The following is a 22,600-nucleotide window of genomic DNA, read 5'->3' on the forward strand; positions in this document are numbered from 1 at the left end:
TTTCGGATGGAATGTAATGAGAACAAGGCTTCTCTTTGATGTCAGAGAAATGGTATTACGTGTTATACGGACGGGTAATGGAAGGGTGCTGATAGACGGTGGCAGGTTTAATCATATAGATGGTTTTATGGGAGCATAAAGAATATCTGGATGTAGTGCTTGTACTGCAAACAAGTCCAGATTAGAATGTTAGACAAGGTCGAATATCAGGAGAGCCTGATAAAATCTGGAATGGGCTTCAAAGCAATGGTTATGGTGGATTTAGGAGGGAATAGTTTCGTTAGTATTAATATATGTGGAAATCCGGGTGCATTGGTCACGTCAATTAATGGATATATGATATTGAGGTGAAGCGGAAGATCAGGGCCTACAGCTTAGCATTTTCTCCTTCCGGAATTGGGTCGGGCTCAGCCCATGTCAGATCTGGGCTTCGTCCACTCTTAAGACTTATTTTCTAGACCCGAGCCCTGTACCTGCTCAGGCTTTAGCCTGTGTCTCGGGTTTTTTTTTTTTTTAATCTAAAATATGAAATGCGGAAGTCAACAAGAGAAAAGGGATGAGGTTCCTTCCTGACTCACGTGAGATTAGTGTGAACAGCTTATGCACCATAAATAAATAAAAAAAAGAAAGGGGACGGGGACAAAAGAGTGGGCTTGAGTCAGGCCGACCAAAATCCGAACTCAGCCCATTTTAGAGCGGGTTCATATTTCTGGTCCAACCCAACCCGCCAAGCTCAAAATCGAGGCCTAAATCAGTTTGTAATGCTTCAGGCGTGAGTAGGGCGAGCAGGCAGTCTACCCCATGAAAAGGTCTACTGCCAAGCAAAAGGAAAAAAACCCACCACTCCCACCGCCTAAACTTGAAAAGAAATGATCGGAAACTTCACCTAAATAACCCGACCTTCTATCAATTTTTAAACTGCACCTGTGGCATGCAAGAAAACACGCCACTATGCATTCCTTAGCTTAGATGTGCCTGAAAGATGATCCTGTCTAAAAGAGGAAGAGATTTCACGATCTCTGAAAATACTATGCACTGCAGCTTCAGGATATCTGCATCACGAATGAAAGGAGGAATGATATGGTTAAAGTTTAGCTTACGACGCACTTGTTTTCTGAAAGAGCTGCCAGCAACCGAGCAGGATGTAAGCACTCATGCAACTGATACCAACAGATTGCAATGAACATACTGCTTAGGCGCCTACCAGAAATATATCGTCATATTAAATACAAACCTTGGGCTTTTCTGCACTACAGACAGAAGATACCGAAATGATACCTGAAGTACAAGGGCAATGGTACACTATATCATAGGATTCATTGAAAAATTTGAACAAAATTTTACCCTTTAATGGAGTGCGCTAACTGTTTTCCTTATCTGTCTATACAATTCTAGCTTTTGGAATGAATTATCAGCTATACAGTTTTCAAAAATTTTGTAATCATAAAAAATTAGATTGCCAATGTTTCTTCAGCAACTTCATTCTCGTCAGCATCTGAAGTGTGAGGCTTTGGTTTAGACATAACCCGTGAAAATCCATATCCAAGCGAGCTTCCCCTTGTCTCACATAACTGCAGAAAAAGAAAACTAATTAATGAACAGCAGGAACTTATTGCAGTACTTCACTAATAAAATCTGAAGCCGCAATAAAATCTGTGCTTATCACTTAGATACAGTTGTCAGACTATTGATCAAGCCACAGAGTCATGATTCACTATTAACTTGGCAAAACTATGCCTTTATATCGTCTTTACTTTTAAAACAAGCTTTAATGAGTTTTTAACTCTGATGTTCGCCATTCAATTATTCTAAAACTCAAATCTTACAGGCTTTTCGCTTGTCATTATATATATTGCCAATTAAATGACTAGATGATACGTGGCACTCCAAGCATGATTTTCTTTAAAACAATTTTTGATTGTCTCAGTGTGAAAAGCACTGGAATAATGCTTCCAAAGACCTCCAACAATGTGTAATATATGATATGATAACATCTAATTTGTTTATTTCCCATATTTATTTTTCATTATTTATTATCTCTACTTTCAATTAATATACTTTATTACTTATAATTTAATCAAAATTGAGTAAACTGAAAGTCACTTTATTCATGCAAAACCAAACCACAAAACAAAGTTTTCAAATTCTGGCAACTCAAGTCTTTGATGACTCAGTGGGTTGCTCAAAAAGGAGTACTTATAATTGCTTTTTTTTTTTAATAGTACACTACCTCGTGTTTCTTTCTATACCTTTTCTTGAAAGATAGGGATAGGAAGAGTAATAATACTATCAAAAAGGTACAACAACATCATCATTGTTCAAGCTATACTTGTCATGACCAAAAAAAAAGCTATTGGTGTCCCAAGTATCTAGACTCGAGAGAATCCATCAGTCCATTCCCTTCTACCCTCTCAGATATTCAGCAATCCCAATTCAATACTTACATGTGATTTCTTTGGGAAGTGCTAATTACTTGGTAATGGACTCTGGCTGCATTACTGTACCTTTGAAAAAGCAAAAAATATATAACAACAAAGCAGTACAGAAGCAGGTGCAGGAGCAAAATTCCAAAGAGCTTCCAAATTGGGAGTGTCATCCAAATAAATGTATACTGCTAATAAGAGGCTGAAGCTGTTTGAATGGCCATTATAGATATAACACTATACTATATTCTATCACAAGAGAATTTGTAATAACCCGATGCCATAAATTTACGAAGGTGCAAAAGAAAAAAGCATTTCAGCCATTTGCAGGTATGAAACTAAGAGAAACAAAAGGCTGGTGACTTAAGTTAGATTGGGACTCAATATTAATGCTTACACACCTCTGTTAGCTCAGAGAGATGACGGTTTCGGAACTCATTGATTGTTGCTGCAATCTCTGACATCGGCAACTTGGCCTGCACAAAGCAAAGCAAATAACTCTAGGGAATCAGAAAATAAAAGCAAATGCAATCTGTATTTGTGTCGCTTCAATACTTGAGAGACTTATTCATGCAAATCTAATAACAGCAATATTTGTATTTCTTTACCTGTGCAAGAACAGCAGCTGCTAATTGGAGACTTGGTTCCAAGGTCTCTGGGACAACCTTGAGAGTATTTCATATTCAATTTGGTTAGAATATCAGAAAGATTCTTGGAATATATTCTATTTGATATTCAAATCAAGATTTAGCTATGATGATCTTGGATTCTTCTTTATTTGGCCTTGGCATCGAATTGATAACATAGGTATCACTTACCGCAGTTGCACCTGCCTTCTCCAAATTAACGCCATGATCAACATCATGGGCCCGAACGAATGTCTTTACATTTGGAAAATACTTGCTCAGTGCCCAAACAGTTCTATAATTTGCACCAGGAGTATCTAAAGTTATAGCAGCAGCACAAGCTCTCTCAGCTCCCACTTTATGAAGAACCTAACAATAATTATTTTCAGAAAAATGCCATGCAAATTAATCAATACAGTAAGCATACTCTAAAATTTTAAAACTTCTCCTAACCTCCCGGCTCCCTGCATCCCCAAAATACACAGGAAGGTCAAGTGCACGTCCAACTGCCACCCGGTCACTGGTAACAAAAATGTAAAATGAGAATAATTTTTGTTTGTTCTAGATATGAAAGGAAAAATAATACAACAAAGTAAAAGTTAAGCTGCAGGAAGAAGATCCTTTTTATTGGTAGAATAGACAAACCATATTTGTATTAGGAACCAGCAAAAATTGTTTACAAATTAAACATAAAACACTGTATTAATTAGTTGAGCAAGTGATAAAAGTTTTGCCCCTCTGTTGACCTATCTGACTGTTCTGATCTGTCACTCTTTTGCCTAGTTACCATGTTAGTATATAACTTCGTTGCATTATCAAAACTTGGTTCTCATAGCTGCAAAAGCGAGACCTATTGTAAACAGTTTACCTTCAAGTGGTTATATAACAATTGTCATATTTGCCCATAACTGTTAGGACAGTTGGTTGGCAATTTACTCTCAAGGGCTTGCCTTCAAGATGTCCAGGGTTCAAATCCTGGGTATATCAAAAAAAAAGTTAAAGAGTTTGCAAGAGAACTCATCTGCGTCGCTAGAGCGGAAAAGGGCAAAAGTGATATTATGTGGATTGTAGAGCATAAGGATTGCATGGCACTGAATTATCCTCTTATTTGTTCTGGAATTAACAAATTTTAGTTCCAATGATATGACAAGGAGTTTAGGTATATTTGTCTCGAGTCTTAACTGCTTTCCGCAATATAGCGGTCGTTCTTTAGATCCATCCATCTTTGATATCCCAGCAATCCCACTCCTGTACTTAATAGGCAAAGTAATGCTATGCTCTGGACTCCTGATCTTAAAAGACTTATTGTTTGGCCTTGTCTGGGGAAGACAGTTGTAATGCAACATGATACCTCATGACATGGAATGTGTACTCTATGCCCCCATGGAGGAGGATGTTAACCACCTTTTATACTTTTTTTTGTTAGATATGGACTACTCATATATGGGTCTTCACAAAATACTTGATAACATCTGCTTACCAGGAAAAGGTTTGATAAAAGAGCTTTCTGTAAACAATCACTGGGTGCTCCACCCAAGACAGTTGCACCAAACCCAATAGTTTGATACATCTAAAGGAAAGTGATACTTTTTTTTCAGCAGAAAGACTTCAAGAAGATAGATGGCATCCATTACTATCATATAACTAGTGATTGCCAGAGGATGTCCAAAGGTGGATGAGAGTTGCAGTTTCCAATGAAGAGGCACTCTGTTCGATAAGCTACTTGAGAAGTCCAAGACCATATCATGTTCAATGCGCTAAACTCTTGAGCAGGCCAAATGAGAAAAACCCTCAAAGTGGGGCAAGCAGAATGCTGATGTTTGCTGAGTAGAAGACAATGAAAACATATTGGCATTTTGTGAAGGATCAAAATGGCAGTAAAAGCCTGCTTTTGCCATGAACACTACTGAATCCATCTAAATATTCAAAATGAAACCCATGCAAGCATAGGTTTCATTAGCTGTAACTGTGCTAAGGGAAACCAGAGACAGATAGTGGGTCATTCAATGGTTCATTGAGAGGGGTTCTTTGAGACAATGTTTTTATGCAGACCTGATGGCTTTCCAAAGAAAGAAGAGAGAACCATAACTCATACAAGATGCCTAGTTACTGGCCTTGTAGCTAAATTTCTGACAAGGGATGGGAAAATAATTTCTTTTTCTGCCCCACTTTCTCTTTGATTTGGAACTCATTTTGAGTAAACAAAAGAGGAGTTTTTGAATTCTGAACTTGGATGTACTGATTGTTTTGTTCTTTGTTCTATTGGCAACAGCAGTACCCGAGTTCATTTATTTGTACATCAGTTGCTTGTGTAGGGCATATCGCATATTCTGAAAATCCTGACAATAAAGAAACTAGGGAGGTCCATAACAAATCCAGCTTATCTCTGTGTGAGAGAGATTTTAAATTTAAAATTAAAAAGTATCATTTCCCTAATGAGCCAAGATGATAAGAGATACCCATCCCATCCAAGTTTTGTTGGCCAAAGCAAAATCTACTGGAAGGCTACTCTGAACAGGTAGAAATCATTATAGGTATCAGATCCTACTTCAGAATGCATGGATATGATCAGAAATAGAACTATCTTTTAAAGATAAATAGGAGCATAAGATTTCTGGAATTTTGAGGATGCATATCATATGGATGATAAATTTATTGGTGTATATATGTTCATAACTGGAGTCAAACCACAATATCAATCTGGTTACAATTTTTTCTAAATAATAGATCCTAAATTGTAATGATCTGACTTGATTAAAACTGGTTTGGCCCAGATTTATTGGGCTTGGACTCCCGATGGGAGTTTCCTTCTCTCGCGATTCCGTTGGAAATCGGGAGATTTAGGGTCGCTGGACTCAGGCAAAGCCCCAGATCTTCCCTACAAAAGAAAACTCTCCTCTCAGCAATTTCAAACCAAATCCCTCTCCAAATCGCCCCCAATTTCAAGCTTTTTGGGCGAGATTTCTTGGGTTTCTCCGCCAGTAAGGATGCAAAGTATTGCCAGTCTTAGGTAATGAACCTAAGCCCTCCTCTCTTTTCCAATCTCATGGCTATTGTCCCATTTTGATTGGAGCCAGCGAGTCATCGAAATCCTATTTGAACAAAGGCACTCAAGTTTCGGCCCCTTTCCCTTGTTCACCGTTGTCGGCCGCAGGTTTGGACCAAACTTCCGCTTCCTGGAGTCCTTTGAGGTTGGACGACGATGTATGACCGTCGGCCAATGAGTTGGTTGTGATCAAGCTGTGTTTTGTTTTGGTTTATCTTTTTCTTTTATTTTCTTTTTTTCTTCATCGGCTGATCACTGTTGCCGGTGATGTCGCGGCCAAGCACCGCCCTAGGTTACTGTTGTCACCTAGCCAAGCCTTCCATGCCTTCCTCTCTTAGAGAAAGGAGAGAGTTTTCCCCTATTTTAAGAAAGGAGAGAGAGTTCTCTCTCTTTCTTTTTCCTCCTAAGATGCACAAAGTAAGACTCAAATCCTCCACTGGATCCACTAAAACACATAGAGAGAGAGAGGAGTAGAGAGAGAATAGACAGAGAGAACTCTCCCTCCTTTCTCAAAATAAGGGAAAACTCTCTCCCTCTTTCTCAAAGAGAGGAAGGCATGGAAGGCTTGGCTAAATGACGGCAGCAACCTAGAGCGATGCTCAGTCGTGACATCGTCGGCAACAGTCATCAATCAGCAAAGAAAAATGAGGAAGTAAAAGAAAAACAGGGATAAACCAAAAGAAACTTAGTTTGATCACAGTTGACTCACTGGCCGACGGACATGCATCATTGTACGGCCTCAAAGGACTCTAGGAAGCGGCAAAGTCCGGTCCAAACTGGTGGCTGGCAGCGGTGAACAAGAGAAAGGGGCCGTAACAGGGGTGCCTCTAATCAAATAGAATTCTGACAACTTGTTGACGCCAATCAAGGTGGGAGGACAGTCATGAGACCGAAAAACAGAGAAGAAAGGCTTAAGTTCCTTACCTAAGTCCGGCAAGGCCTTGCTGTCAGATCGATGAAGAAATTCAAGAAAATCACATCCAAAAAGCTTGAAATCGGCTGTGATTTAGAGAGGGATTTGGTTTGAAATTGCTTAGAGGAGGAGAGGCTTCTTCTTTTATAGGGAAGATTTGGGGCTTCGCCTGAGTCCGACGGTCCTAAATCTCCAGATTTCTGATGGAATCGGGAGCGAAGAAGACTCCCATCAAGAGTCTTCCTCTCTGCTCTGCATGTGCAAGGCACACGTGCCAAAGGCTGTTCAAACTCAATAAATCTGGGCCAAACCCATTCTAATCAGGTCGAGTCATTACATAAATTGTTTTAAATAATAGATCGTAAATTATTTAATATAATAAATGGTTGGCACATGCTGGTCTGGCATCAGTATAACATGTAACTTACTGTGTCACACCAGTACTTGGCATGCACTGTCATGCCAAGTAATGACATGTTGTTGTACCATGCTAGTGTTGCATGCTGATAAGGCACTCACTTGGTATGTGTGCCGCCATACTATGCCATGTTGGCTTAAAGCCATGAACATATCACACATTTTATATATGAGTGGTAAAGATTATGTTTAAATACATAGAACTGACGAAAAAATAATTAATCGAACAACCAAGACTAAAGATTTACATTTACTGGTTAAAGTTAACGAAAATACCGGGTTCTAACCAATACATTTCATAGCTATAATTTTGTTTCAAAGCATGCATCTAGTGCACCAGCTTAAAATGGGACCAAAACATGTATTTACCATCTCTGTGACCACTTCAGGTTCCAAATGGTAGAAATTTTTTTAAAACAAAATATCAAATCATGGTCATTCTCTTTTAAATTGTTTCATAGAACAAAGGTACTCTATCAATTTTGGATGTATACATACCAGTTTCCTTATCTGTGCAAGTGAATGTAGGTTTATCTTGTAGATTCATGAATAATATAATTATAGGACATTAAATTCCGTCTTTACCCTAATATTGTATTGGATGGTGAATGATACCTTCTAACATCGAGAGCAACAAATGGAATTAACCTCTCTGAAAGGAGTTGTGCTATGATCTGAGAAAAAAGTTTACACATAGAAGAAATAATTGGATTGAAGTCATCATTGGACTGATTTACTTAAAATAATTGCAAATGTCAAAGAGGATGATAGTGAAAACACCTGTCCAACACGGCCAAATCCACATATGATAATATGATCTTGCAGGTCATCAGTCTATACATACAAGCACATCCACAAAAATCTTAGAGATGGAGGATGAGAAAGCAAACATATAATAACAACAAGAATGATATCAGATCATAAATCAATCCAAGAAGTGCAAACATAAATAACATATAACTATTCTTACTTGGACATCAAACTAACTTCTGTGAGTAAAATTAATGCAAGACATACAATCCTAGCATCAGCCAACAGTCAAAACTGGATTATTAGGTAGAATGATACATGCTAAAAGCTGAAAATCAAGCAGCATGCACAAATGCAATATATAATATGTGTTTTGACATTCTCATAGCTAATACTTTTCTCTTATTTTAACAATAAATTCATCGATTTCCCCATTATAGAATCTACAGTTCTACAGATAGAAGAACGATGCAAACAGAAATTTACTCATATTTAGTCCATGCTACCCATATCGCGTACCATACAAGTTAAATATTTGAATAAAATAAACCCAGCACCATGCACCATCTAATATTCTATGCATTCACAAGATGGGGAAAGATTTCCTGAAAGAAACCTTCTACCTGTGATAAAAATTAGCTTAAAAATTACCTTACCAAGCTCAATCAATATAATTACAGGACCTATCAGGTATGATGTGACAATTTTTAATCCAGCATAATATTAGAAAAGTCAAATAATTAGCTTATTTACAAAACAAGAACACCATATCAATTGATATCAGTTTTAATGTGCAAACCTGGATCTTTAACATTTTTTATGATAATGAATTCCTTCTCATCCCTGCTTTAAGCATCCAAATCCCAAATTCTGTTATATAAGTTTTCTTTCACACACAGATGCACATAAGTAGAAACACATAAATATGCTCTAGGCTGTTTCTTTGTCAAATTATTAATATGTAAGAAGTTGCTTTGATCTCTTTTTTAGCTGAGAAAAAGCTTCAATAAAACATATATTTTTGTCTAACAATATGCTGAATACAACATCCAGCTGTAAAACCTGGTATATCTATACATACACACAAGGCACGCCGTCTCGATATCGGGCCCCGTACCAGTGCCACCCTATCACTGTGTCGGGATGCCCAGTATGGGAGCTGGTTCGGCGTACTAAGTGTCGATACGCCCTCCGTACCGTATGCCAGTATCGAACTGGTACGGTATGGTACATTCTGTACCGCTCGGTTCGGTATGGTATGACGTACCATGTATACACCTAAACTTGTAAACTAGAAAGTCCAGGATACCCTTTAATTAAACTTTCCAAATGCCCTAGCCATCACTTACGAAAGATCCAAACCACCAAAGGAGCATCGACTTATTCAGTTCATCACATTCTTTCCTATAGTTGCAAGCTTCAATGAGTCATATGTTTTCTTTTATTAGTGTGCTGAATATTCATGTCCGCAACGTATCTTAGTGTATGCAAATTATGATTGTAACTAATACTTTGCATTTAAGTATAGCTAGTCTTTTTGACCATTGTGATCAAAATTTTGTCTTTAATTTTAACGAGGACAGCACGGAATCCTGAGCATTTTCTTCCTCGACCAAGTAAAATATTTGAACTCTCATACCTCACCCCCTCCACTTGGATTATTAAGGTAGCGAAGAGATTATTGATCTTGTAACTTTGTTCCAAATCTCTTTAGAGTTTAAAGGAAAATGACTTGTTTAACTTCAGAACCATCATCATGCCAACGTCTTGTGGACGGTATTATGAGGGCCATTGCCCATATGTCCTGTCAACATCAAATCATTTTCCAAATATTTTCAATTTGATTTAACATTTCCTTAGAAACATAATTATTAAATATAGAACACTCAGTCCCTTTTGTCATATAACAATAAAAGTTGTTTCTTTGTACCTATCCTACTCTGCCTCCTACGGTTCTCCAAAAACTCCATAACTATCACTAAGCACACTTTGATCAACGTCTCCCTCGAGTCTCAAGCTTAATAAATTCATAAACTTGAATCACGAGCATCATCATGTTTGTTCCTTACACATAATGTCAATATCTGTACAACCCAAAATCAGCAACTCTCTTTCCCAAATATATTGACATCAATGAAGCATTTCTACAAGCATAATAAGGCAAACCAGTGTTTCTCATAACTGACTATGTAAATAGACTCTATTTTTAATGTGAATGTAACCTTGTCTATCAATTTTCTTTTTCAAGCTATCATGGTATTAGAGCACCTAAAACCTTCCAATTAATGGTACCCGAAAGATGGAAGAAGAATCATTGTTCTGTTGATACTTGTATCCAACAGAACCTCAAAGCTAAAACCAGCCAACAATGACTCTTTTAGATTCACGATCATTTTTGTGCCAAAGCTAGCAGTGGTGAGATTTATGTTATCTAGACAGCCTCATTTAGGGAACTGACATATATATTAGATATATAAACAATGCCAATATTATTAAGACATATAAAAGAACCAGTGAAGGAAGAAAAAAAGAAAGACTAAGGAAAAGACCCTTACTTAAAGGAAAGTTAGACTGAGGTCCAAACATTAAGGTTTTCAATTTGGCTCATAAGCTGTTCCCATACCAGTCAGGTGTCTAAAGGTTTGTTTCACGGCAAACTTTATTCTCACCAAAACAGCCTTACCAAACATTAAGATCAATTCATGTGGGCTTAGATGAGACTTAGAGTTGGTTATAAAGAGATTTTAAACCTTTGATAGATCTGATATTTGATCCATAAAGTCAAACCCGAAGGAGTATACATCTTTCCCAAGTTAAGACAGATCCAACACAAATTGCAATAAGAAACAACGTATAATTCCACTCGCAACAAAACTAGTCATGTGATAGCATCTAATAAGTTTGATGACAACAATGTCACACCACTGGTTTCATTTTTCTCTTTTGAGGAATTCCCAGAAGTTCTGGTTATTCAAGAAAAAGCCAGTACAAGTATATCCAATTCAAGAAAAAGCCAGTACTAGTCTTGTGATAGCATCTAATAAGTTTAATGATAATAATATCACGCCACTGGCTTCATTTTTCTCATTTGAGGAATTCACAGAAGTTCTGGTTATTCAAGAAGAAGCCAGTACAACCATATCCACTTCAACAAGTCATTCAGATGGGCGAAAAACATATATTTCTCATTTCCAATTTGATAAACAAGAAATTAATCATAAGCAAACCAGTAACCAGAATGAATCTCCACAAATGTAAAAAATGATGGAATAATAAAAATAACACATGTCAAAAATAGAATAATTTAAAACACACATTATACCTCGCTTTCTACTGGTAACAGTCTTCTAACATCATTCTGCTCAAATCTAGATGCAAGAAACTGACCTCCAGCTGCTAACCAAGGCGTAAGAGCCATTGAGATACCAACAACCAGGAACAACAAAGATGAAAGTTGAGAAGAGAGTATGCCCTACAAAAATAGGCCAGACAAAAAACTAAGTTGGCTTTCACCATGTCAAGCAAACGAAACAGTATCTCTAACTGGACATCATTCCTTTTCTTGTCTCAATATGGTAATATTAATTTTTGCAGGTACCACATGCTGACTCTTAATGCACATTCTGACACATAGAAGCATGCCTAATGATACAAGAAATATTATACTCAGTTTAGAAAAGCCAACCTGATTTACAGCTTCCCCAAAAGCAACAAAGGCAAATTCCCCACCAGGTGCAAGCAGAAGGCCAACTCTTATTGCAGCTATACTTGAAATGCCAAACATTCTACCAACAAAGGCAACCAGTATACCCTTTCCAGCAATCAACAGACTTAATGTCCCAAGAATGACTGGAAAGTTTGAAATGAGTAGTTTTGGATCAATTGACATTCCAACCTGAAAAGATGAATGGCCAACAGAAAAAAAATGTGTTAAATGACTAAATGCCAATATTACTGATGATATCATTAAGAAAATTAGCCAGCGAAGGTGATGCAGTTCAATCAGTGTAAAATAAGACTATAACATACAACAGGCAGTCAAATTAGGAAATGAACAGAGTTCAGGCAGTCAAATTAGGAAATGAACAGAGTTCAGTGCTACCAATTTAGTTCGCTAAACAGCAATAATCACAAATACATATATGACAATTTATCAGGTGTCAACAAGAGCACTTACTGTCATGAAAAACAGCCCTAGCAGAAGGCCACGATAGGGGGCAATATCTGACTCAACCTGTAATGAAAATTCTGTTTCTGCTAACAGGAGACCAGCCAAGAATGCTCCTAAAGCCATAGAGAGTCCAGCCTGTCAGGTGAAGAGACTGCAAATTATCAGTTTAAGGAATTGCTGAAAGAAGAAATGATATAGCTTTACTTACCCGTGCTGTAAGAAGACTCGTTCCTAAAATAACAAGGAGGGTATTTGCCGAAAAAATCTCTGCATTCTGGTTTTCTGCAATTTGCTTATAGATCGGCCGAAGAAACTGTCAGGATGCAATATTAGAAAATGGTCAGGATTAATATATCTTAAAATTAAACATATAAATGAATGGAAATCCTGAACTTCTATCATGCTGAATCGCGGTCATGCAGTTTTGAGCAACATGGACAAGGTTACACTTATCATGTCCTGTTTCATGGAAAGAGCTTGTTCCATATAGTCAAAGGTTGCATATATTTAAATGAGTAAGCTAATTATTGTGGTAACAGTTTTTGTAACAATTCCTGTGCAACAACACTTAAATATTTAGAATGGTAGAGATATGCAGAAGTTCTGCAATATAAACTTAGTGATGCTGCACGCCCTACAGTAACAAGTTACACGCATGAATTGCTCTTGTAGTCAAAGGATTCAAGTCTTGTGGCATGGGGAATGCTGGCCACGAGCAGACAGGACACATGTACCATGACCTGCCATGCTAGCACATATGCCATTCCATAACAAAAAAAAGGTTAAAAATGAATTTAAGATCCCTTATAAATTAAAAATTATTAAAAAAGTTTTAGAAGTAACATGCGGGCCCTTGTATGGTGTGGGGACAAGTCTTCCGTGGGCCAGCACTTGAAACCATGATTCAGACTGACTACAGTGGAAAAAAGACAGCTTATCACTAAAAATATTCTGCACGACACAGCAGGTAATAGTAACAGTCGCACAGGCATATACAAGTCTGTACTTCAAGAATCAATACTGCAGTGTAACACAGAGGCCATTTAGTGTTGTGCTAAAAATAAAAAAGCCATGGATCTGAAGCATCAAAACTAATCAGGATTTCAAGTAAAGCAAAGTTCCTATAGTGACATATATGCATGCACTCTTGGCAAACCAACATACACCCCTTCAACACAGATAAACATGCTTATGAAGATATTGGAATGAATCAATCATGCACTGCACTAATTTGCATATTCAGTTCTATCGCTTCAAATTCAATTTTAGATTCTAAGGGTTAGCCTTACCAAGCGCCCTCCAGCAATTATGGCAGTGATAGCAACTATCGCTTTCACTGCAGCAAGTCCAAGTGCTTCTGCTATTGCTTGGAAACCAACCTGAGAGAAGCAAGAAAGTGTTGCTTATATATAAATAACAGAGAGGAGCATGAAGAGTGAAGCATGACTCACTTATATACTAATCTAAGAACGAACCAACATACTCAGAACCACTAAAGCATGCAAGCATATATAGAAGATATTGTAGGATATTAACAAGCAGAAAATCTAAGTAGGGAGAAGAATTGAGGGGGGGGGGGGGGAGAGAGAGAGAGTTTACCCCTCCTTTGGAAGAGTTTGGTGAAATAAGAGGTATCAGTATCAGCAAAACCACCACTGCCAAGTCCTGAGAGAGAACAATGTAGAGAGAATATCATCAAAGCCACTGAGCGAGTTTGAATGTTTGATTATACCAGTAAGAGGGCCGGTTCGGCGTATTAAGTATCGGTACACCCGCCCCATACCATATACCAGAACGGTATGGTACGCCCTATACCATCCGATATGGTACAATATGGCATACCATGGATACAACTCCTATAAAATCTATGGAACAGAAAATATAATCAGGGCCAAACACAAGAAGCATAATACGTTTACATTGCATTTTTCATTCACTATAATCTCCTAGAAAAAACTGGAGCAAACAAGCAACAATAAGGGGAAATGTGAAACAGTACTCTATCTAAGAACACACAACTCAATAAACATTATAGCTAGCAGAGAAGACAGGAGTCTCACACTGACATTGAGGCTCTTAATCTATGGCAGAGTACAAAAGCAGTAAAGCAAAGTTTGGACAAGAAAGCAGATACCTGGAAGAGTAACACAGAAAATGTAGCACGCCCATGCCGTGATGTGCTCTCCCCTCGTTCTTGCAGCACCTTATGAAGTACAAACGGATACAGACAAGTAAGCTGAACTTCTCATGATATGAACTTTTTGTTAGGTGATTAAGTGGATTTTTTTTTAAAAAAATATCTATTTAACAAAGGATCATACAACTGAAATATATGCAACAGCACCAAAAAAATGGAATATCAAATATGCATGGTACAAGAACAATAACTAAAATAACCAATATTTTTGGTTGACATGATAAATTCTAAGTCAAAAAATAGATAATAATACAAATAGAAATTTGTACTATATAGTGAAGCCAGCTATGAAGACGCAAAATTGCAAATGTAAGCAGGAAAAGTAGGAACATTAAGATCAACTACATCTGGCAAAAATCAGCCAAAACAAGTGTGGTATGTAGTGACTTGTTAAATTGTTCAAAGGAAGAAGCAAACTTGCAAGCATAAGCCAATAGACCAAAAAAATGCAGATAAAAGATACCTGCAAGACAACTGCTGTAGATGACAACGCTAGACCATTACCAATGACAATAGCTGCAGGGCATGGTTGCCCAGAAACAAAGTGAGCAATTAGGCCAACCGTTACAGCAGTCACCAGAACCTGCAGTTTGCCAATAACAACTAAATGTGGAAAAAGAACAGCTTGCATAGGACCACATCTATATGAAGGTCACCAAATGAGAATGTTACCTGAGCAGAGCCTAGCCCAAAAACATATTTCTTCATCGAGCTAAGTCTTTCCACAGAAAGCTGCAAATTGTGAATCAAATATTTCAGAACTCAATCTACAAATGGACTATCAATAATGAACATCTAACAAGCCCTAATATTAATTTGGCAAGAAATTTCAGGCAATACCTCAAGCCCAATATTGAACAGCAAAAACACCACTCCAAATTCAGCAATTGCCTTTGTCCCATGAACATGGCGGATGATAGATAGCCCATAAGGACCAATCAGGATACCAGCAGCAAGATATCCAAGTACAGGACTACCTAGAAGAAACCATAAAATAAAACAGACATAATAATGCAACAAAATATGCTTCAAACATGCACTTGAAATTATCACAATTTAAGTGTCCAATGAGAGTGAGTTTCAATACATTCATGCAAGGAAAAAAACACCATAATCCAAGGCAAGGTTCGCAAATCACGGCACCAGACTCCATACTGGTTCCATTCTGACACAATGTTGGTACACCCGATATGGAGGTTGGTTATGTGTATTGGAACTTGATAGACCCTTGTACTGAGTCCTAATTCAATAATGATATGGTATAGTATGCTCAGTATAAAGTGATACACACCGGTATAGCGAACCTTGATCCAAGGTTTTAATAAGATCAATCTTCCGCTACTGCTATGCGGCCAACCAAATTTAGGTGCTTATAATGTTTCATTGCCAAAATTACAATGCTATTGCCCAACTTGGCCAAATAAGTGACCGGTATGGCCTCCCAAAGTCATAACCCATCTACGAAACCCAAAAGATCTCAGAAATCCATTTCTACCGTAGGAACTGACCTATAATTATTTAATCATTCCTGCATATAACATCATGCTTTTAATAAAGCAATGTCGAGGCAATAAAAATAACTGCTTAAGGTATCTCTTTCATCAAATCTAATTATAACAATATAACTCGATCCATGTGCTTTCACCAACATTGCATTTAATATACTCTAACCTATTTCCACAAACTTTTGGAACCTCAATCCTGCACATGTTTCACCAGATTAACAGTTTGAATTCTACAAGTGCAATATATGAACAGACCACCTTCATGTTACCTACAAAATGCATATAACGCTAAGGCCTTAGAATCAACCCTTAATCTTAGCCAGAAGAAAAATCATCACTCTCAAGTAATTTACATCATGCTTAACCATTTCCGAAAAAAGCTTGTCCGGATTTTTTTTATTGGCTTCACCAACCATTCTTGATCATTCATTCCAAGAAGAACAACCTCCTCAGTCAATGCAAGCTTGTTCAAATCCCTCTCCCCAGATTTACCTATACCTATATACATAGGCACACATGCGCATGCACAAATGCATACATATCTAATAGGTAAACCATCTTCATGATTCGAGGCATACTTCAAAATCAAACCTCCACTTTTTTCATGCAGACTTGGAATTGGCATCAGCAGTGTCAACCTTAATGTTGCATCAAATGGTAAGTAGCAACTTAAAACCAAAGCCAAAAAAGAGCATTCACATAATAAAAAAGAAAAGGGTGATCGCAACATCTCAAAGATATAGATGCAAAAAACAAAATATTCATCCAAATATTGAGATGAGGGTGAACCTTGGCGCAACGATAAGGTTGCTCCATCATGACCTAGAGCCATAGGTTCAAAACATGGAAACAACCTCTCCAGAGGTAAGGCTGCGTACATCCAACACTTTCCAAACCAAGGTTCGTTGTACCTATCGATACCGTACCGAGCATACCATACGATACCAAATCAGTACGCAGTCTCATATACCAACACTCAGAACACCTTGCCATCTCGTACCGTATTGCATATCGATACTGTAATAGAATGGTACCGGACTACCGGTACAAGGTTCGATACAGAAACGGTGAACCTTGCTGCAGACCTTGCAATAGTGTGAGCCTCGTGCACTAGGCCATCCTTTTTCACCCAAATATTGACATACATATACATATAACAACAGTAATGTTTTTAGAATAAAATTCAACAAGGAAAATGTTAGCTTACCTCCAGGTATTTTCTGGAATATTGGTACAAATACAACACTAGCTAGAAGTAACCATAGCACATCAAAAAGGGAAGCTTCTTCTTCTTTTATCTGGAAAGAAATAAGAAAGACAACAACCAAACAGTTTATCAACATAAATGCAACATTAATATCGCATAAAACTAGTGAAAGGCTGCCTGAAATTTATTAAAATAACTATAGATTAGAAATTGCAAGATATACTTCACCAAGGAATAAATAATTTAGCTGCTACAATCTGAAAGCTTATGAGAAATTTCAATATAAAAAAGGCATAAACCTCTTCTTGAGGTAAGAGCTCAACAAGTTTTCTTAATCTTTTTGGTATCCTCTTTATTGCTCGAACGACAGGCTTTGCAGTTGAAGCAACTTCTTCAATACCAGTAACTATATCTGGCTGATAAAGCAAATGAGAATTCTTTTCTGCTCGATTATTAAGAAAGAAAACCCTGTGGGACCAATCAGAACGAAAGATGGTGTTGTGAGTAGTTAATAGCATACAGTCTTTTAGAATTATCTTTGTTACTTGTACATGGAAATCAGCAGAAAAAAAAGCACAAGAAAGTAATGGTACAAAGACAAATATTTTCAATGAAATTTATAAGCAGACATAAGTAACATTAGTTGACACTCTTGTATAAAATTGACTTGCCATGTTAGATGTTGCTTATTTGCAAGTGCTAATCACAAGAGCATATATTGTGGCAAGACATTTTAAGTTTACCGTAATGCTGCAGCAAACAATTGTTTCACTACCACAAATACACTTTAATCCACATGAGAAAGGATCTCCTGGCATATGAATATACTTTATAAACTAACAGATAATATCTTGTTGCCAATCCAGACAGGCACATACATATTCTTGTATTTGGTTTGAACTTGATCAAATTTAAGCAATTATAAATATTCATATTTTTACTACTACATCTAAATATGGTATTGGGATTAAAGTTTGAATGCAAAATCAACCATTTACTAGATAGGCATAGAGCTAATATTTTTGACGCATTGTGCTAGTTTGGATTGTGTATGCAACTCTGCCAGATCTGATCTAAGGGGGAGGCAGATCCCACTCTACTAGATGTGGACCAAGCAATAAGGTAGCAATGCTAAGTTTTGACCAACACTTAGCTTAACGAGCCTAAGATGATGAAATGAAGCTAACTTTTATTCCATATTCAGTGGTATCAAGGATCCAATGACCGACTTACGGCTCTTAAGAGAATAGATCACTAGAGCATCTAATACTTATGCCTACTAGGTTGAAAGAATCAATACATAGAACTAAAAGGGAAGAATCTTTTTCCCAAAATACTGATTACGGTTGGTACAGATTTATAAACAAAATTTTAATATGCATACCAAATAGCCAATCAACAGCTGCATTATCTACAAATATTTTTGTTCTGCATTTCTTTTTACATACATGTTGATCTCTATACTCATGGCTTCACACAACATGGTACTTTGTTGCAGCACAACTGATGTGGAAAATATTTGCCAAGCTAACCTGGGATTAGACCGAAGTGTATAACTTCAGAGTTTTCTGAGGTGCCTTACCTTGGTAATGGCCAAGGCAGGTGATACAACACGTTGGAAAGCAATTAAAGTCCATTAGTTGCACGCCCACAATCTCGGCAACAGTTACACCAACTCAGCCATAATCACATGATCGGCAAAATTGCCGTCGTTCGCACCACGTGGAGAACCAATACTATACAGTTATGGCACAACGAGTCGTTACCAAGCAGTTATTACACACCCCACCAATTTGGATAACTGACATCGACCCCCTCTTATATATAGGAGAAGCCGGAGGATCTACAGATAAGTCATTTTTACCCCAATCAATCTTTCAATGTACCCTCTCTCTCTCTCTCTCTCTCTCTCTCTCTCTCACACACACACACACACACACACACACACACACTTCACTATTTCCCTAAAATTCGACCGACTTGATTGTCGAAGGGTCCCCTGCCGGAAATTCTCCGTCAAGTGGACTTTGTTTCGCACCCTCAAAGTACGGCCTATAATTTCACCAACCTCCCACGATGCCAAGTTTCGCACAAATCGACCTCAGTTTCACCTCGGAACAAAGTTGACCTTTACCGACCTTGAATTCTAGCGGCAGCAACAACCACTGGCATATACAACAGATTACAGTTCTACAGCACAACATTCTATATAACCATAGTAATAAAAGATAAAGAGACAAATTTTCATGCAAAAATAATAAAACTTAATGCTCTACCATAAAACTCACCCCATCCCAAGAAACACTATTCCAAGAACCAGGTTGGGTGCATAATTCCTTGCAGAAATAATAAGCCCATGGAAGACTGATGCAGGTGTGACTTCTTTTCCTTCTCCCTTAAAAGAAAAGAATGATGCAGAAAAGAACCGAGATGATTTATTTAACAATGTTTTGGGGGCATTTAGAGGCGAAGAACTCTCCTTGGTCAGGTCCTTCTGTTGTATGTCCTGCTTCTTTGCCTGTGGGACATTCTTTGACTTTTCCACCTCAGCCTCTACTTCCTTCTGAGAATCCAAACTCAACTTCCCATTCTCTTGACCATCAATGTCATCAGATGATTTGAGTTCTTCAATGCTTTTAACAGCTATATCACCAGCTAATAAATTATCTTCGATCTTCTCATCTCCCTCAGTAGTAATATCACCTCCAGCATCCTTGCTTGCCTCCTCCAGAACAGGAGGTTCTTCATTGTTTAGCTGCTCTTGGGAAGACACAGCTTGCTGCTCTGCAGCATCAGCAGAAACATTAGCCTTCTCAGCTCTCCGCAATGCAAGCTCTGCATCATTCACACGCTGAGTAGCTTCCAGTTCATAAGCCACCGCCTGTTCAGCCAGATGCATTATATTAGCCACATCCTCCTCAGCCTTTAAAGCATTCAACTGAACCTTCTCAGCAACCTCACTCAATCTGTCTACCTCCTTCTGCAGTTCTCCTTTCTTGGCCTGAATTTGTCTCAATTCTGCCTCGCACTTTGCCAAGCATGCCCGACAATCCTCAATCTCTTCCTGGGCAGACAAGAGTGCTTCTTCCTCATTCTTCTGCATAGAAGTTTCAGGTGATTCTTCTTGTTCCATTTTGGAACCCAAAGCTCCTATTGCTAACTGCAGCCTGGCTTCAGCCATGGAAAGTGCCATGATGGCTTTCTGTACAGCTTCTTTAGCAATATTCTCTTCATTAACAATCTCCTGAATGGTAGAAACAGCAGAAGTAACATCCCCCCGGGCACTTTCTGCTTCATCCTTTAAGGATATTGCAGATTCCGATATTCTTTGTGCCTTTTCTTCAAACATTGTACTGTTAAGTCGAGCGACTTCCAGTTCCTTGAGTGCTTCTTGTAGCACTTCCCTCAGATCCTCCACTTGATAGGTTTCCTTTGCCTCCTCCCCCGAATCATTTGGCTCTACAACAGATTTGGATCCTACACCCCTACCCTCATGCGGATGCTTTTGCTCATCGCTTGAAGAGCTTTCAGTTTTTCTAATATCTTGACTGTTACCATCAACATATGCTAAAGAATCATTTTTCTGGCACTGGAACATAAATAATGCCTTCGAAAGTTTTCGAGGGTTCAAGATATTAAAATCTAAAGATCTCTGCTGCCGAGAGAGACGAAAGAAATCACCAAAATCTCCCCCACAAGCTGTACTTAGCATCATACGACCACCAACAGATCCACCCTTTCCGCTCCTCAAAGAACATAATTTATAGAAAACCCTAGTTTCTCCAAGAAAATTATAACTGCTTCTTCTATTCCTGAGCCAAGAATTCACTGTCCCAGAACTCAAACCAACACCATGATTAAAGGCATTGGATTGTGGCAGACCACGAGCCAAATCCATCTCTCCAATCTCCAGGAAAGTACACGAAGACTCCACTACCTATCCAAAAATACCCAAATCAAGAAGCATGGATTCCATCAGATTTCATGAACTGCAGGAAAATAGCACTCAAGAGGTCCAATGTAACACAAACTTCCATCAGAAGAAACAAATAGATAGAAAATCCAAATTAAAGTTGTTTGTATTAATTTTGAATATTTTTTTCAACACGTCAGATTTCTATTTCAACATTCACCAGCTATTCAAAAGAAACCCAAATCAAGACCCATATTCCATCAGGCATAAAGAATTACAAGCATTTAAACTCAATAATTCAAATACCGGACAAAATTTCCAACAGAAAGTAAGAATGCAGAAGGCAAATTGGAGCAGTTAGCATCATTTTGAACATTTTCTTGAACATGTAAATCTTTTATTAAATTTCCACCGCCTATCCAAAGAAAAACCTAAATCAAGAACCCTGGATATCAACGCTAGTAAAGAAACTCAAATGGCACACGAGATATCCTTCAAAGAAACACGAATACGGAAGCCGAATCAAAGTCGTTTGCATCGTTTTGACCATTTTACTGAAAATAGCGAATTCTAATTCGACCCTCACTGCCCCTCCAAAAGAAACCCACGAATCAAGAACCCTTGATTACTTGAACTCCATCAGACACGAACAAACGCAAGCATATCATGCAAAATCTCCATAAAAAATACAATAATACAAGAACCAAAACAAAATCATTTGCATCGTTTTCACTATTTTCTTGGAAACATCGAACGCCAAATTCAAGGAAATAGCTGTAAATCGACTCAAGAAACCGTCAAATTGAGCTCCAGAGAAGAGATTGAGAGCAAGAAAGACGGGGGGGGAGAGGGAGAGCGGAGCTCACCGATCGAAAGGATCTCGAACGAAGCTGGAGGTGGAGAGATCTACGGCGGAGTCGGGATTTATGCTGAGGAGGAGAGCGACCTCGAAGACATCGCGCGGGCTTCCTTGTGGTTTGCTTCGGGGATTTACAAGGAGGAGAGTGGTTTTGCTTACTCACGGAGCAAGACGGAATAGAGCTCGGGAAGAGAGATGCCTCCCATGGGTCCCGAGCTTTGTTTCCAATCACGTCGATGGCCTTCCCGTTTCACGTGTTCGCATTCATCCTCCCCTTTGTTTTCTTCTTTCAGCCGTCTGTTTGGTTTGATCATTTTGTCCAATTTTAGCCGCATCCGAACGCCAGAGTCGCTGGTGTGCGGGAGAGCAAGCAGCTAGATCCGCATCTCGGCCAATCAAAATCCGCATTTCGGCCAATCAGGATCCGCGTCCCAGCCAGCCAGAAAACTCTTTCAGCCAAAGGCCATTCATTTTCAACATGCAGTACATGGACCGGAGAGATGTAATGCTTGGGCACATGAGTGACATAAGAGGTATATTGGATCTACTCTGATATCATTTATGGTAATCCAG

At 38.3% G+C, this 22,600-nt stretch overlaps 1 protein-coding gene across 4 annotated transcripts; it reads right to left on the bottom strand.

Annotated features, from left to right (window-relative positions):
• Window positions 1–1,284: 1,284 nt before the first annotated feature.
• LOC103698398 (K(+) efflux antiporter 2, chloroplastic) lies at window positions 1,285–22,401 on the bottom strand. Of its 4 annotated transcripts, XR_016396713.1 has the most exons (22): window positions 22,035–22,398; window positions 19,544–21,192; window positions 17,555–17,723; window positions 17,256–17,346; window positions 15,384–15,520; window positions 15,216–15,275; window positions 15,007–15,126; window positions 14,481–14,549; window positions 13,946–14,011; window positions 13,636–13,725; window positions 12,555–12,659; window positions 12,353–12,481; window positions 11,861–12,070; window positions 11,498–11,647; window positions 8,206–8,259; window positions 8,041–8,099; window positions 3,918–4,024; window positions 3,503–3,569; window positions 3,242–3,418; window positions 3,032–3,088; window positions 2,825–2,899; window positions 1,285–1,571 (listed from the first exon to the last, which is right to left on the bottom strand). XR_016396713.1 is itself a non-coding variant. In XM_008780399.6 (21 exons), exons 2-21 carry the CDS (start codon window positions 21,151–21,153, stop codon window positions 1,452–1,454), a joined length of 3,615 nt encoding a protein of 1,204 aa, XP_008778621.4. In that variant the 5' UTR covers window positions 21,154–21,192; window positions 22,035–22,394; the 3' UTR covers window positions 1,285–1,451. The 4 variants fall into 4 exon arrangements, 1 of the variants encoding a protein (XP_008778621.4); XM_008780399.6 differs by lacking the exon at window positions 3,918–4,024 and having other exon boundaries at window positions 22,035–22,394; XR_015969490.2 differs by lacking the exons at window positions 3,918–4,024; window positions 8,041–8,099 and having other exon boundaries at window positions 22,035–22,397.
• Window positions 22,402–22,600: the final 199 nt, after the last annotated feature.

The sequence above is a fragment of the Phoenix dactylifera genome, chromosome 10, assembly GCF_051530095.1.
Source record: "Phoenix dactylifera cultivar Ajwa chromosome 10, Ajwa_hap1_PhDact_Kaust_v1.1, whole genome shotgun sequence".
NCBI classification, from domain to species: Eukaryota; Viridiplantae; Streptophyta; class Magnoliopsida; order Arecales; family Arecaceae; genus Phoenix; species Phoenix dactylifera.